The sequence below is a fragment of the Diceros bicornis genome, chromosome 30 (genome assembly GCF_020826845.1).
Source record: "Diceros bicornis minor isolate mBicDic1 chromosome 30, mDicBic1.mat.cur, whole genome shotgun sequence".
Taxonomy (NCBI): domain Eukaryota; kingdom Metazoa; phylum Chordata; class Mammalia; order Perissodactyla; family Rhinocerotidae; genus Diceros; species Diceros bicornis.
Genome location: NC_080769.1, coordinates 3274649 through 3288901, shown reverse-complemented (window position 1 = coordinate 3288901; position 14253 = coordinate 3274649). Strand labels below are relative to the sequence as shown.

Sequence of the window (14253 nt, the reverse complement as noted above, 5' to 3'; positions counted from 1 at the left end):
GAAACTTGCTCACTATCGTAATTCCTGTATTGGCTGTCTCCTCTTCCCTGTCTCACTTCCTGGCTCCCCTACTGGGGTGGTTAATTTTATGTGTCATGTCGCAAGGTACCCAGATATTTGGTCAAACGCCAGTCTGGATGTGGCTGTGAAGGTATTTTTTAGATGAGACTAACATTTAAATCAGTAGACTGTGAGTAAAGCAGATTACCTTCTATAATGTGGGTGGGCTTCATCCAATCAGAGGAAAGTCTTAAGAAAAAGACTGACTTCCTCCGAGGAAGAGATTACCTTCAGACTCAACTGCATATCAACTCCTCCCTGGGGTCTCCAGCCGGCTGGCTGGATTTTAGACTTGCTACCCTCCACAATCACGAGTTAACTCCTTAAAATCTCTGTCTCTGTCTCTCTGTGCACGCACATCCTGTTGGTTCTGTTTCTCTGGAGAACCCTGACTAATACACCTATTGCTGCTTCCTGGGGTCAACCCCCAAATGAATGCCTTATACTTGAACTCCTTACACTTGTCCTGAGGACTGCTTCCAGGTGAACCCAAACCGAGACCCGGACAGAACAGCCCCAATTGCAAAGAAGTCTCTTCCAAGCTGAGGAAGAGAAAGCCTCCACTGTAGGAAGATGTCTTTTTTTTTGTTTTAAAGGAAAAGGCTCAGACGACACAGTCTTAGGGTAACAGACCCACTCGGGTGGAGCCTATTGGGGGTATTTCCTCAGGACTCACAGTGGTGTTACTTTGTGTGTCTTAGGGGTTCTGCATGCAGCCACCACACATACCTTGTATGTTTCCCTGGACAATGTCATTGCAATGGATATCCATTGAGTTCATTTGCACATTCAAAGTGAAGATCTTGCTTTCCTCGGAGCAATTTTCTGTAACAACTCGAGTTTCAATAGCTGGTAAGAAAAGCAATGGGCTTACTGTTATTACGAGCTTTAAAAACATGCATACCTACATGAACAGCCTACATTTACTGAACATGTAGGATGTTCCAGGCACTGGGCAAAGCCTTATACATTTTCATCTTATAACAGACTCCATAACCCCACGAGGGGCCATATCCAGATGAGGAAACTGAAGTTCAGAAGTTCAGTGAGACTCTGGCTCCTGAAACCAAGTTCTTTTTTTTTTTTTTTGTGAGGAAGATCAGTCCTGAGCTAACATCCATGCTAATCCCCCTCTTTTTGCTGAGGAAGACCGGCTCTGAGCTAACGTCTATTGCCAATCCTCCTCCTTTTTTTTTTTCCCCCAAAGCCCCAGTAGATAGTTGTATGTCATAGCTGCACATCCTTCTAGTTGCTGTATGTGGGACGCTGCCTCAGCATGGCCGGAGAAGTGGTGCGTAGGTGCGCGCCCGGGATCCAAACCTGGGCTGCCAGTAGCGGAGCGCTCGCACTTAACCGCTAAGCCACGGGGCCAGCCCTGAAACCAAGTTCTTAACTAACATTCTATAGCACATGATCTTTGAAGCAACAATTCTGTTTCTAGGAATTTATTCTCAGAAAACAATCATGCATGAGATTTAGGGCAGATTTATCTCCAAGAAAGTTCACAAGCAGCATAGATAATAATGGTGAAAATGAGAAATAAACTAAATGTTTAGCAAGGAGGAGTTGATTAAATAATCGATGGCTTATCTCTGAAACGGGGAACCAGGCTTCCAATAAAAATGAAGTCTTGGAAGAATTGTGATCAAGAAACAAAAGGTCATAAAAATATTTAGCTTAAAAAGCAGATGGCATGAGACTGGCCATGAGTTGGAAATGATTGAAACTGGGTGGTGAGTGCAGTGGGCTTGTCATGTCTCCTTTTGTGTATGTTAAAAAAGTTAAAAAAAGGGGCCAGTGCTGGGCGTAGCAGTTAAGTTCGCCCACTCGACTTTGGCGGCCCAGGGTTCGCAGGTTCAGATCCCGGGTGTGGACCTACGCACTGCTCATCAGGCCATGCTGTGGTGGCGCCCCATATACAAAATGGAGGAAGACGGGCACAGATGTTAGTTCAGGGCTAATCTTCCTTACACCACACAAAAAAGCTAAAAAAAAACAAGTAACAAAATATCACTTAAAGAATGATACTACTATGAAGTAGATAGGAATGTGAAGAAAAGAATGATACTGTTTAAACAAAACTTCATAATAATAAGGAGTAGAGCATGGAATAATCATGGCAATCACAGCCCTAGTTCTCAGAACATTACATGTGCTGTTATTATCCCCATTTACAGACGAGGAGACTGAGACCCACCGAGGGGAGGGCACCGGTCACGGATCAGACAAACAGGATCCGGCCAAGTCAAGAAAGAGGAGAGTTACTTGTAGTCTGGAAAATGGTTTAACTTTGAAGGAAAGTGTCCAGATTCCAGTTTCCCAAGAAGGTTAGGTATTGGATTTTATTTTTAAATTTTTTTGATTATTATTTTTACAGAGCATAAAGTTTTTCATCATGCAAATTGGTAAAACAAAATTGTTAGCTAGGCACACACAAATCCTTTGACAGCCCTGAGCTGAATAAAAAGTGCAGCATACAGCATTTCTGGGGGCCAATATAGTCATACGCATCAAAAGTCTATAAAGTGTTTTTCCCCCTTGACCTAACGACTCCTCCTCTGTGAGTTTATACTAAGAAAATATCAAACAAACACGCACAGAGACATTTTCAATGGTCTTTATCACAGGGTTGTTGGGCAAAACCCCCCATTTCTCAGAAGAGGGAAATAAATAAATGATAGCGCACCCATGCAATGCACTCTATAAGCCATTGAAGATGATGACGTAGGTAATGATAACGTACACAATTTACATGGAAAGATGCCAGCGATGCAGTGAGTCAAAAAGCAGGTTGTGCAACTGTGTGTAAAGTATACACAACAAAGATGTGACTCTTCATCAAACACGTGCCCACATGGGTACAGGATTGGAAGACTGGGCTGTGCGCAGGCGTGGCTGGTCTACATTTAGTTTTGTTTCTGTGTTTTTTCTAATTTTTAAAAAATTTAATATTTTGTTCTGCTACTGTATTTTATTTATTTTTATTTCTAAACATAAAAAATTGTATATATTTAAGGTGTATAATACGATGACTTGACACACCAATACGTAGTGAAATGATTACCACAGTCAGGCTAAGTAACATATCGTCTCCCCACGTGGCTAAATAATGAACATGTATGACGAGTACAATAAAAGTATTTTTATTTTTTAAATGTGTAGGAAGACATTCCTTCTGGGGTGGTTTAAACAGGACCACTGTGACATGGGCTTAAGTTAAGAAGCCACTGGGTTAAAAAAAAGCAAAAAACTACCTTTAAGCCAGAATCCCAGATGCAGGATTGGAAACTATTGACCATTTTTTTTTAACAGTTCTGTGGAGATGTAATTGGTATACAAAAAGCTGCACATATTAAAGTGTACAATTTGATGGGTTGTATGGGATGTGTACATCTGTGAAACCACCACCGCAATCAGGTGGGGAACGTTCCCATCGCCCCAACAGTCGCCTGTGATTTTCTCAGGCCCCTTTCTCAGCTCTCCAATGCCCCTATTCTGTCACTATAGATGGGTTTGCATTTTCTAGAATTTTGTACAGGCATACCTCATTTTATTGCGCTTCACAGATATTGTGTTTTTCACAAATTGAGGGTTTGTGGCAACCCTGTGTCTAGCGAGTATCTTGGCACCACTTTTCCAACAGCGTTTGCTCACTTTGTGTCTCTGTGTCACATTTTGGTAACTCTCACAATATTTCAAACTTTTTTTTTTTTTTTTTTTTTTTTGTGAGGAGGACCAGCCCTGAGCTAACATCCAATGCCAATCCTCCTCTTTTTTGCTGAGGAAGACTGGCCCTGGGCTAACATCCATGCCCATCTTCCTCCACTTTATATGGGACGCCGCCACAGCCTGGCTTAACAAGCGGTGCGTCGGCGTGCACCCGGGATCCGAACCGGCGAACCCCAGGCCACCGCAGCGGAACGTGCGCACTTAACCGCTTGCGCCACCGGGCTGGCCCCAATATTTCAAACTTTTTGATTATCATTATGTTTGTTATGGTGATCTGTGATCTGTGAACTTTGATGTCACTATTGTAATTGCTTTGGGGTGCCACAAACCTCACCCATATAAGATGGTGAACTTAATAGATAACTGTTGTGTGTTCTGACTGCTCCACCGACAGGCCATTCCCCTGTCTCTCTCCCTCTCCTCGGGCCTCCCTATTCCCTGAGACACAACAATACCGAAAGTAGGCCAGTTAATAATCCTACAATGGCTTCTAAGTGTTCAAGTGAAAGGAAGAGTCTCATATCTCTCACTTTACATTTAAAAGTTAGAAATGTAGTGAGGAAGGCATGTCAAAAGCACGTCAAGATAGGCTGAAAGCTAAGCTTTTTATGCCAAACAGTTAGCCAAGTTGTGGATGCAAAGAGAAAGTTATCAGAGGAAATTAAAAGTGCTACTCCAGTGAACACACGAATGATAAGAAAGCAAAGCAGCCCTATTGATAATAGGGAGAAAGTTTCAGTGGTCTGGGTAGAAGATCCAGCCAGCCACAACATTCCCTTAAGCCAAAGTCTAATCCAGAGCAAGGCCCTAACTCTCTTCAATCCTGTGAAGGCTGAGAGAGGCGGGGAAGCTGCAGAAGAAACAGAAGAAGCAGCACTTGGTTCATGAGGTTTAAGGAAAGAAGCCGTCTCCATAACATAAAAGTGCAAGGTAAAGCAGTGAGTGCTGATGTAGAAGCTGCAGCAAGTTATCCAGAAGATCCAGCTCAGATCATTAATGCAAGTGGCTACACTAAACAACAGATGTTCACTGCAGATGAAACAGCCTCATATTGGAAGAAGATGCCATCTAGGACTTTCACGGCTAGAGAGGAGAAGTCAATGTCTGGCTTCAAAGCTTCAAGGACAGGCTGACTCTCTTGTTAGGGGCTAATGCAGCTGGTGACTTTAAGTTGAAGCCACTGCTCATTTACCACTCCAGAAATCCTGGGGCCCTTAAGAATTATGCTACATCTACTCTTCCTGTGCTCTGTAAGTGGAACAACAAAGCCTGAATGACAGCACATCTGTTTACAGCATGGTTTACTGAATATTCTAAGCCCACTGTTGAGACCTACTACTTAGCAATAAAGATTCCCTTCAAAATACTACTGCTCATTGACAATACACCTAGTCACCCAAGAGCCCTGATGGAGATGTCCATAAAATGAATGCTGTTTTCATGCCTGCTCACACAACGTCCACTCTGCAGAATCTGGGCAGACATTTTGATCATGGATCAAAGAGAAATTTTGACTTTCAAGTCTTATTACTTAAGAAATACATTTTTGTAAGGCTATCACTGCCATAGATAGTGATTCTGCTGATGTATCTGGGCAAAGTAAACTGAAAATCTTCTGGAAAGGATTCACCATTCTAGACGCCATTAAAAACATTTGTGATTCATGGGAAGAGGTCAAAATATCAACATTAACAGGAGTTTGGGAGAAATTGATTCCAACCCTCACAATGACTTTGAGGGGTTCAAGGCTTCAGTGGAGGAAGTAGCTGCAGATGTGGTGGAAACAGCAAGAAAACTAGAATTAGAAGTGGAGCCTGGGAGCCGGTGGTTAAGTTTGCGTGCTCTGCTTGGGTGGCCTGGGATTCAACGGTTTGGATCCTGGGCGCTGACCTACTCACTGCTCCTCAAGCCGTGCAGAGGTGGTGTCCCACATAGAGGAACTAGAAGGACCTACACCTAGGATATACAACTATGTACTGGGGCTTTGGGGAGAGAAAATAAAAAGAAGAAGATTGGCAACAGATGTTAGCTCAGGGCCCATCTTCCTCAAAAAAAAAAAAAAAGAAGCGGAGCCTGACGGGGTGCCTGAGTTGGTACAATCTCATGATAAAACTTGAATGGATGAGGATTCGCTTCTATGGATGAGCAGAGAAAGTGGTTTCTTGAGATGGAATCTACTCCTGGTGAAGGTGCTGTGAAGATTGTTGAAATGATGAGAGAGGATTTAGAATATGACATGAACTTAGTTGATGAAGCAGTGGCAGGGTTTGAGAGGACTGACTCCAATTTTGAAAGAAGTTCTACTGTGGGTAAAATGCTATCAAACAGCATTGCATGCTACAGAGAAATCGTTCCTGAAAGGAAGAGTCCATCAATGTGGGGAACTGCATTATTGTCTTATTTTAAGAAATTGCTGTGGCCGTCCCAACCTTCAGCAACCACCACCTTGATGAGTCAGCGTTGAGGCAAGACCCTCCACCAGCATAAAGATGAGGACTCAGTGAAAGCTCAGGTGATGGTTAGCATTTCTTAGCGATAAAGTATTTTTTAATTTAGTGATGTACATTTTTCTTAGACATAATGCTATGGCACACTTAGCAGATTACAGTACAGTGTAAATCTAACTTTTATATGCACTGGGAAGCAAAAAATTCGTGTTACTCACTTTACTGCAATGGTTTGGAACCGAGCTTGCAATATCTCTGAGGGATGCCTGTATGAATGACTCATGCAGTGTATTTACTTATTTTTCTGATTGCTTAACCCAGACCTCTGCTAGAAACCAGCCCCTGTGTACCAGCCTTATTATCTTCTTACCAACAGTACTGTTCTGGACTTTCTGGAGTTTTCGGTCTGGGGCTTCCAAGGCAGTTTTTAGAACATTCAACTCCATAGTCTGGAGAATCTTTGTGGCCTGGGATGCGATTTCTCTCTTCTCTCCTGTTCCCCATAGAGTCTTATTGGTGAGAAGTGACTCGAATTCCTCAACAATCTGTTGCACCTTGGAAGATATAAAGAATTAAAAAAAATCCAATCCGATAGGTCCCACAACCCGAGGGACAGTAGAAGGCCTGAGAAAGCAGGTTCTGGAGCCAGAGGACCCGGTTCAAATCCCAACTCCACCATTTACAGGCTATACCACCTTGGGAAAGTCACTCAAGAGATCTGTGCCTCAGTTTCCCCATCTTAGGATGGGATAGTAATAGGACCCCATAGAGTTTTTGGGAAGATTAAATGAGTTAAGAGATGCTACATTTTTAGAACACTGTCTGTGCCCAGTAAACAGCGGACAAGGGTTAGTTATTAGGAACATCTTTCACCAACAGGGAAGTGTTGAGGTCGCTCGAAATAGACCAGTGGTTCTCAACTGGGGTGACTTTGATCCCCAGCAGACATTTGGAAATGTCTGGAGACATTTATGATTGTCACCACTGAGGGATGCTTCTCGTGTCTAGTGGGCGGAGGCCAGAGATGCTCAACATCCTATAATGCGTGAGATGCGCCACACAGCAGAGAACGCCAGTCTCAAATATTATAACATTATAATATTATACATTACACAAAGCTGAGAAACTCGGAAGTAGAGTTATAGGTCAGAACTCACTCTATGTGGCCTTTTTAAATCAAGAAATTTGTCTATGAAGGATAGCAAAGAGATGGACCCACGGCTGGAGAAGAATGCAGGGCCAAGGTGAAGTTTAGGTGATTTGAAAGACTATTTTCACGCAGATCCCCACATCCTTGTGCTCAAAGCGTGACTCCTGGACCAGCAGCCTCAGCATCGCCTGGAAGCTGCTAGGAACGCAGACTCTTGGTGTCCTGAATCCAAACTCGAATTAAACACGCTCCCCAGGGGACTTGTCGGTTTATTAAAGTATTAGACAGTAAGTCCCTTCAGGATAGGGACTTCGTTCTGTTCACAGCTGTTTCCCAGCACCTGGAACAGTCCTTGGCAAATAGTGCTCAGTAAGTGCTCACGGGCTGAATGAACGCCCTTAAGAGGAAAACGCTATCGCACCAGAGTGTTACAAGCAGAGCAATATTTAGAAAGGGCTGGAGCAACATTCAGAACCAGGGTTCAAAAAAACCTTTTTAATGTTCTTCTCCTTCACTCTAACGAGTCTTCATGGAAATTCTGAGCTGAGTTTTCTAGCTTAGGAGCAGCCTTCCTTGCCTGATGTAGAAAATTTCTCTCCTCTAAACGACAGCTGAAATCTTTTTGGTTTTAAAACCATTTGTACAGAGTAGATGCCAAAGTATTTGCTCTTCAGAATTGCTATCGTGCTGTCTGATCCAGCACGATGACTTTGCACCTTTTTCTGGCAAGGCATTTTTTTAATGAGGTGGAATTCACATAACATAAAATTCACTATTTTATAGTATAGAATTCAGTGGCAATTTAGTACATGCACGATGTTGTGCAACCACCACCTCTACGTAGTTCCAAAACATCTTCATCACCCCAAAATAAAACCTGCTACCCATTAAGCAGTTAGTCCCCATTTTTCTCCCCCTCAGCCCCTGGCAACCACTAATCTGCTTTCTGTCTCTATGGATTTGCCCGTTCTGGACATTTCATATAAATGGAATCACACAATATGTGACATTTTGTGTCTTGCCTTTTTCACTCAGCATCATGTTTTCAAGGCTCATCCATGTTGTAGTACGAATCAGGACTTTATTCCTTTTTATGGCCGAATAATATTCCACTGTGTGGATATACCACATTTTGTTTATCCATTCATCTGTTGATGGACATATGGGCTGTTTCTTCCTTTTGGCTATTGTGAATAGTGCTGCCATGAACATGGGTGTGCAAGTGTCTGAGGCCCTGTTTTCAATTCTCTTGGGTATATTGCTAGGAGTGGAATTACTGGGTCATATGGAAATTCTATGTTTAAATTTTTGAGGAAGCTGGCAATGAAATTTTATATGAAACGTTTCTGTTGATTACACGATTATTTGTTCATTACTTCAATGAACATTTGTTGGACTCCCAACGTTGGTGTGGTCTGATTCCTGCCCTCAAGAAGCTCAAGTTTGGGGGTGACGACACATCACGTAGATGTTGTCAGTCTGCCAGAGATAACAATGATGTCGTGGATGGAACGTGCACTCTGGACCAGGCACTGTGCTGAGTACTCCACATATTATTTCATCTAACCTTCCCGTCCATCCAAGGAGGTGGGAGCCATTATTACCTGCATCTCACACATGAGTAAATCAATTTTAGAAAGTGTGATGGTTAATTTTGTGTGTCAACTTGACTGGATCATGGGGTACCCAGATATTTGTTCAAGCATCATTCTGGGTGTGTCCGTGAGGGTATTTCTGGATAAGATTTACATTCGAATGGGTAGGAGTCAAGCAGATTGCCCTCCCTGGTGTGGGGGCCCTCATCCAGTCAGTGGGGGCCTGAACAGAACAGTAAATCTGAGTAAGAGGGAATTTTGTCCTCCCTGACTGCCTCGAGCTGGGACACTGGTTTTTAGTTTCAGACTCAAAGTGGAACATCAGCTCTTCCTGGGTCTCAGGCCTCTGAATTTGAGCTGGAACCCACCTTGGCTCTCCTGGGTCCCCAGCTTGCCACCTGCAGTTCTTGGGACCTGTCAGCCTCCATAATCTCCTGAGCCAATTCCTTATGACAAATCTCTATGTATCTGTATCTGTACCTCCTATTGGTTCTGTTTCTCTGGAGAACCCTGACTAAACAGAGAGGTTGTGTCGTTTTACCCATGTCGCTTGCCACTGTGGTGCTGTCTACACTTCTAACCTGCACATCCTGGCACCACAGGAACATGACGTTACCTCAGATGGAGGATGTCTAGGGAGGCCATCCAGGAGGACGTGACCCCTGAACTGAGTCTTGAGACTTCTTTAAGAGCGGGAGGAAGTGGCCAGGGGAGGAATTGAGAAAATGAGGTTCAGGTGGAGAGAGCAGCACGTACCTGGAGGGGGGAGCTTGGGAGGGTAAGGCGTGAACAGTCCCTCTGGAGGAGTGCTGCTGAGGGCGGGGGGTGAGGAGAGGAGGGGACAAGCCCATTCTGCGAGGCTACAGGTTCTCAGAGACATGGATCATTCTTTTCATTACAATTCAGAGCTCGTTTACAGACACTAATGGGCGCTGTCTCGGTATCCCTCTCTCTTTTAACTGTCTTCAAATATCCATTTCCCCCTCTTCCTTTTAATAATTGAATGAATTCCTCAAGTTTTATCTGGGCCATGCTGCCTAGCTACGGACTGTGTTGTCCCAGCCTCCCTTATAGCTAGGCTTGCCCATGCTATGTGCAACCTCTGGGCTGTCATTTTAGGACACGCCTTCAAGGAAATTATCACAATCTTACTAGCATATCACACAGTGAGTAGCTGCACCTCTTCTCTCCATGCTCCCCTCTTCACCCTTCACTCCAGACAGCTTGCCCTGGACTCCCTCTTCTCTCTCCCAACCGGTGTGAGTGCTACGTCGCAGCAAACCAGCTTCGACTGTGCAGTTGATGACAAGGCGCCAGGGGGTGGTGGAGCAACAGCGTGGGGAGAACCCGGGGCCCTTAATGGCCTCGAGCAGCAGAACCCCTTCTCCAGCCTGGACTGCTCGTCTCTGGACTGTGAACGCAGACGGTAATAAAGATCCATCCTTTTCAAGCCGTCGGATGTTTGGGTCTTTTTGTTCCAGCAGCTCAGCATACCTTGATACAGTCTCGCTTAGGCTGTCTCTCTCGGTCTGGGACAGATCCTGTCTTTAGGGGGCAGTACACAACACCCATGTATACATACACACTGTATCTCTCTCTCTCCCTCTAGTGAGATACATGGTGATATACATATGGTGATAAACACAGTGATGTATACGTATATATCATGTTATATACAACACTATAATATTATAGTTAACATATATTATAATGTAGCATAACATATGATGTATATGCCATATCAGCATATGATATATAATACACAGTATACACGTAATGTAGAGTGCCCACCCCTACTTGCTGATTTGGGCTTTGCAAATGTCTGTTACCCGGCTGGTTTCCAGAACTCAGCTTCCACTCACCTCTTTCTTGCCTGTGGTTGTCGCTGGGGTGGTGGTCTCTGCAAAAGACATTAAAGGAAGTTACTATTGGAGCTGAGAGGGTGGAGAGGTGGGCAGCTGAGGTGGGTAACGTTGATCCGGAAGGTCTGAACTCGTACTCTTCATGCTCACTGACAAGGTTGTTTGCTCTTTCGGGGGATCAGAACCTGAGTTCCTTGTCATGGTGTAGAGCAGGGTTTTTCCGCTGGGGGTGATTTTGCCCCCGGGGACATTGGCAATGGCTGGACACATTTTTGGTGGTCACAGCTTGGGGTGGAGATGCTGCTGGCATCTAGTGGGTGGAGGCCTGGGATGCCCTCAACACTCTGCAACGCACAGGACAGCTTCCGACCGCAAGAATTGTTGGAGCCCACATATCAACATTGCCGTGGTAGAGACACCCAGGGTAGAGGGAGCAGAAACAGGTAGGCTCCACATTTTAAAATGCGGTCTTGGCTGGACATTAAAACCGAAATGGCTGAGGAAACAGAAAATTAGATGCCTCAGGCTTTTAAGTTCAGCCTGGCTGAGAATTACAACTGAAACAGGAGTGTCAGTTTTTGGTTATCAGCTGTTAATGACACCTTTGTGTGTTGCTTTTTGTGGTTTGTGAGGACGACCATCTTTATTTTAGAAAGACGAGGAAAGGATAGCAAATGTTTGCTTGCCTGTTACCATCAGTCTGAGGTTAAATCTGTGCCTCCTGCATCTTGGTTTTCAGCTGAGTCTATTTGCCCTAAAAAGGGCAAAGAGCTTTCTTGTAATATTGAGGGTTTCATCTTAAGAGTTCAAGCACTTTGACTTACAACGCTGAGTCTAGAATATGTTTGTTATTGGAAAACACATTCACTGTAGAAAACTGCGCTTTTGGCTGAAAGCTGCATAGTTTTTCACGGTGGCTTCCTTGGACCTACCAGTCTTGGCGATGACTAACCCCAGACGGATTCAATCCGTATAGAAAGTACTGTGAAGAGCTCTTAAAATTAGGGAAATAATCAAGGGTATTTTTCCTCCTTGTAAAATAAGGTGAGTTTAACAGATAACATCAGAGTCCAGGCACAATCTCAGTCTGTTTGTACATTGTCAACAGAGGTGTCAGCCAACTGCCGATTTGCCCTCAGATCCTACTTTTTCCATGCTCTGTTCTGTCTCATAGACAGCGCCATTTGCCAAGGTCTCTTGCCGTGTGCCTTCCTGAAGGTTCAGCCATGGGAAATACTGGTGGAATATTGGAGAGCAGAGGAAGGGAGGACCCAAGGTGTTTCTCTCCCCTTCTCTCTACTTCTCGTGGTATCCCCAGCACTGGCTGTATCTCTTCCAAGTTTCCACCTCTGATTAGATAGACCTAGCTCTTGCACTCTGGTGATAGCTCTTCCTCCCCTGTCCCTCTGGGTACAGAATGGCTGCAGATTTCTGCTACCGCTATTCTTTGGGTTGCCTCACTATCCCCCTTTTGACTTCTCAGCTCTTCCTTCACCAGTACCAATTCTCTATATGAAATTCCTGATGTTTGAAAGACCTGGTGTGGTTTCTGTTTTCCAGGCTGGATCTTGACTTATAAAGAGGCATAATTTATTCTTATTTTTTTGCACCAGAATAAGAATACTTTGTCCCTTTTATGGCTTCCCTGAGACCAATGTTGCAGTACAGCAAGTGGCTAAGAGTGTGGGCCCTCAGTATAAGCTGACTCAGGTTAAAAACATGCTTATTAGCTGGCTGAACTTGGGCACGTTACCTAAATTTGGATGCCTCAATTTCTTTATTTATAACAACAATGCTTACTTCATATGATTAGTGTAGTACTTGGCATATAGTACAAATGAAATAAATATTAGCTATTAGTATTATTGTTTCTCCCCTAATAACTTCCTAGAATTTAGCTTTAAAGATTCTCTCTCTTATGATATCAACTGTAGCCAACACCTCATGGATAGTCCGCCAACTCCCATATATCTTGTGTATAGACTTTCCCCACCTGTATGGCTTCCATGAGGCTGGTCATGCTTATATAACATGGCACCTCCCCCCGAACACAAATCCAAAGGTGGGCATATGACTCAAACTGGGCAATTTGTACATTTCCAAAAAATTTCCAATTAGGTCTAAAAGAGAGTCAATTGATCTTTCTTTGGGTGGTTGGATCAATAATGATGGCAAGATTTGGAGCTGTTGGTGGCTATACTTCCTGTCCTGTGGACTAGGAAGCAGAGAAAGCCAGCTTGCAATGAAAGAGAAGAAAGGAGCAGACCCGAAGAGTGTCAGAGACTGGAGTGCCCTGGTGGTGCTGACTCCCCAGTTTCAGTTCCTTCCAGAAGCCCCGCTGTATTCTTGTCATTGAGTTCCAAGACTTGTCCGTGCATCCTTATCATAAACTCATCTTTTCTGCTTACGTTAGCCTGAGTGGGTTTTTCTTCTTTGCAATTCAAAGAATCTTGTCTCAGTCACCACTTTGTCATCTCCATCTCCAAAGTCCACTTGCCTTCTTAACCCTGTTATTTCTCTGAACTTCTTTTTTCCTTTTTTCTCCTCTTTCCATCATCCATTTCCCTCCAGAAAATAAAAACACATCCTGGCCCCACTACAAAAAATATGTTTTCTGGTGTTAGACTCAAAGAAACATGAGGAAGGGAGACAAGCAAACAAGAATTTTCTTACTCTGACAGGTGTTCTCATTGGAATTCTTGAACTGTGTCCCCCCAGAGAGGAGCTCGTATCCAGAGTGACAGTGACAGTAGAAACTTCCTTTGACATTCTGACATTTAGCATTCGCTCCACAATATATACTAACGGGTGGTTTACATTCATCAATATCTGGAACACGAAGGAGAAATTTGGTCATTCATTTGACAAAGATTTACCAAGCACCTAATATGTGCCAGAGGCTATACCCTTCCCACCAGCGTCTATCCTGGCTTTCCAAGACAACTCAGTTAAGGAAATGATTGTCTTTGTTCTTTCCTTTCCTCACTGACTGTGGTTGGGTTCTCCAAGAAGCAGACATCGAGACAAAGATTCTGGTGCAAGTACTTTATTTGGGAGATGATCCCAGAAAACACTGGAAGGGCAGTGGTGAGATGAGACAGGGGATGGAAGGCAGAAAAGGAAGCAGATAGTATCAAGTAAGCTTCCACTGTGGGCCACTGGGGGTCAATTCCTCCGGGAACCTCTGGGAAGCAATGTAGAGCATACACTTCAGAGCGACCCCACCTGAGGGGTGAGGGAGCTGGGGTGTTCATCCACCAAATCTCATCATTTGTTGGTGGAGGAATGCTCCCAGTGAGTGTTAACTCCCCAGTGCTTCCTCCTGTCCTGAGCATGGGCTGAGGAGTCTCCAGTAGCCAGAGAAAGCCTCAGACTTGGTGTGCAAAGGAATGGCAAATGCCAAGGGCATA

At 44.1% G+C, this 14253-nt stretch overlaps 1 protein-coding gene across 9 annotated transcripts in view; it reads right to left on the bottom strand.

The window, feature by feature from the left end:
* Positions 1 to 14253, bottom strand: part of ADGRE3 (adhesion G protein-coupled receptor E3) — a 48952-nt gene that overhangs the window by 22841 nt on the left and 11858 nt on the right. For 8 of the 9 annotated variants that reach the window (XR_009216100.1, XM_058525476.1, XM_058525477.1 and 5 more), the window contains 4 exons: positions 13517 to 13672; positions 10844 to 10881; positions 6607 to 6790; positions 790 to 909 (listed from right to left, as the gene is read on the bottom strand). Coding sequence is in view for 8 of the 9 variants with exons in the window: in XM_058525476.1 (XP_058381459.1) it covers positions 790 to 909; positions 6607 to 6790; positions 10844 to 10881; positions 13517 to 13672 (498 nt within the window). In the remaining variant the exon portion in view is untranslated. The remainder of the gene's footprint in view (positions 1 to 789; positions 910 to 6606; positions 6791 to 10843; positions 10882 to 13516; positions 13673 to 14253) is intronic. The other variant, XM_058525478.1, reaches the window with a different exon arrangement.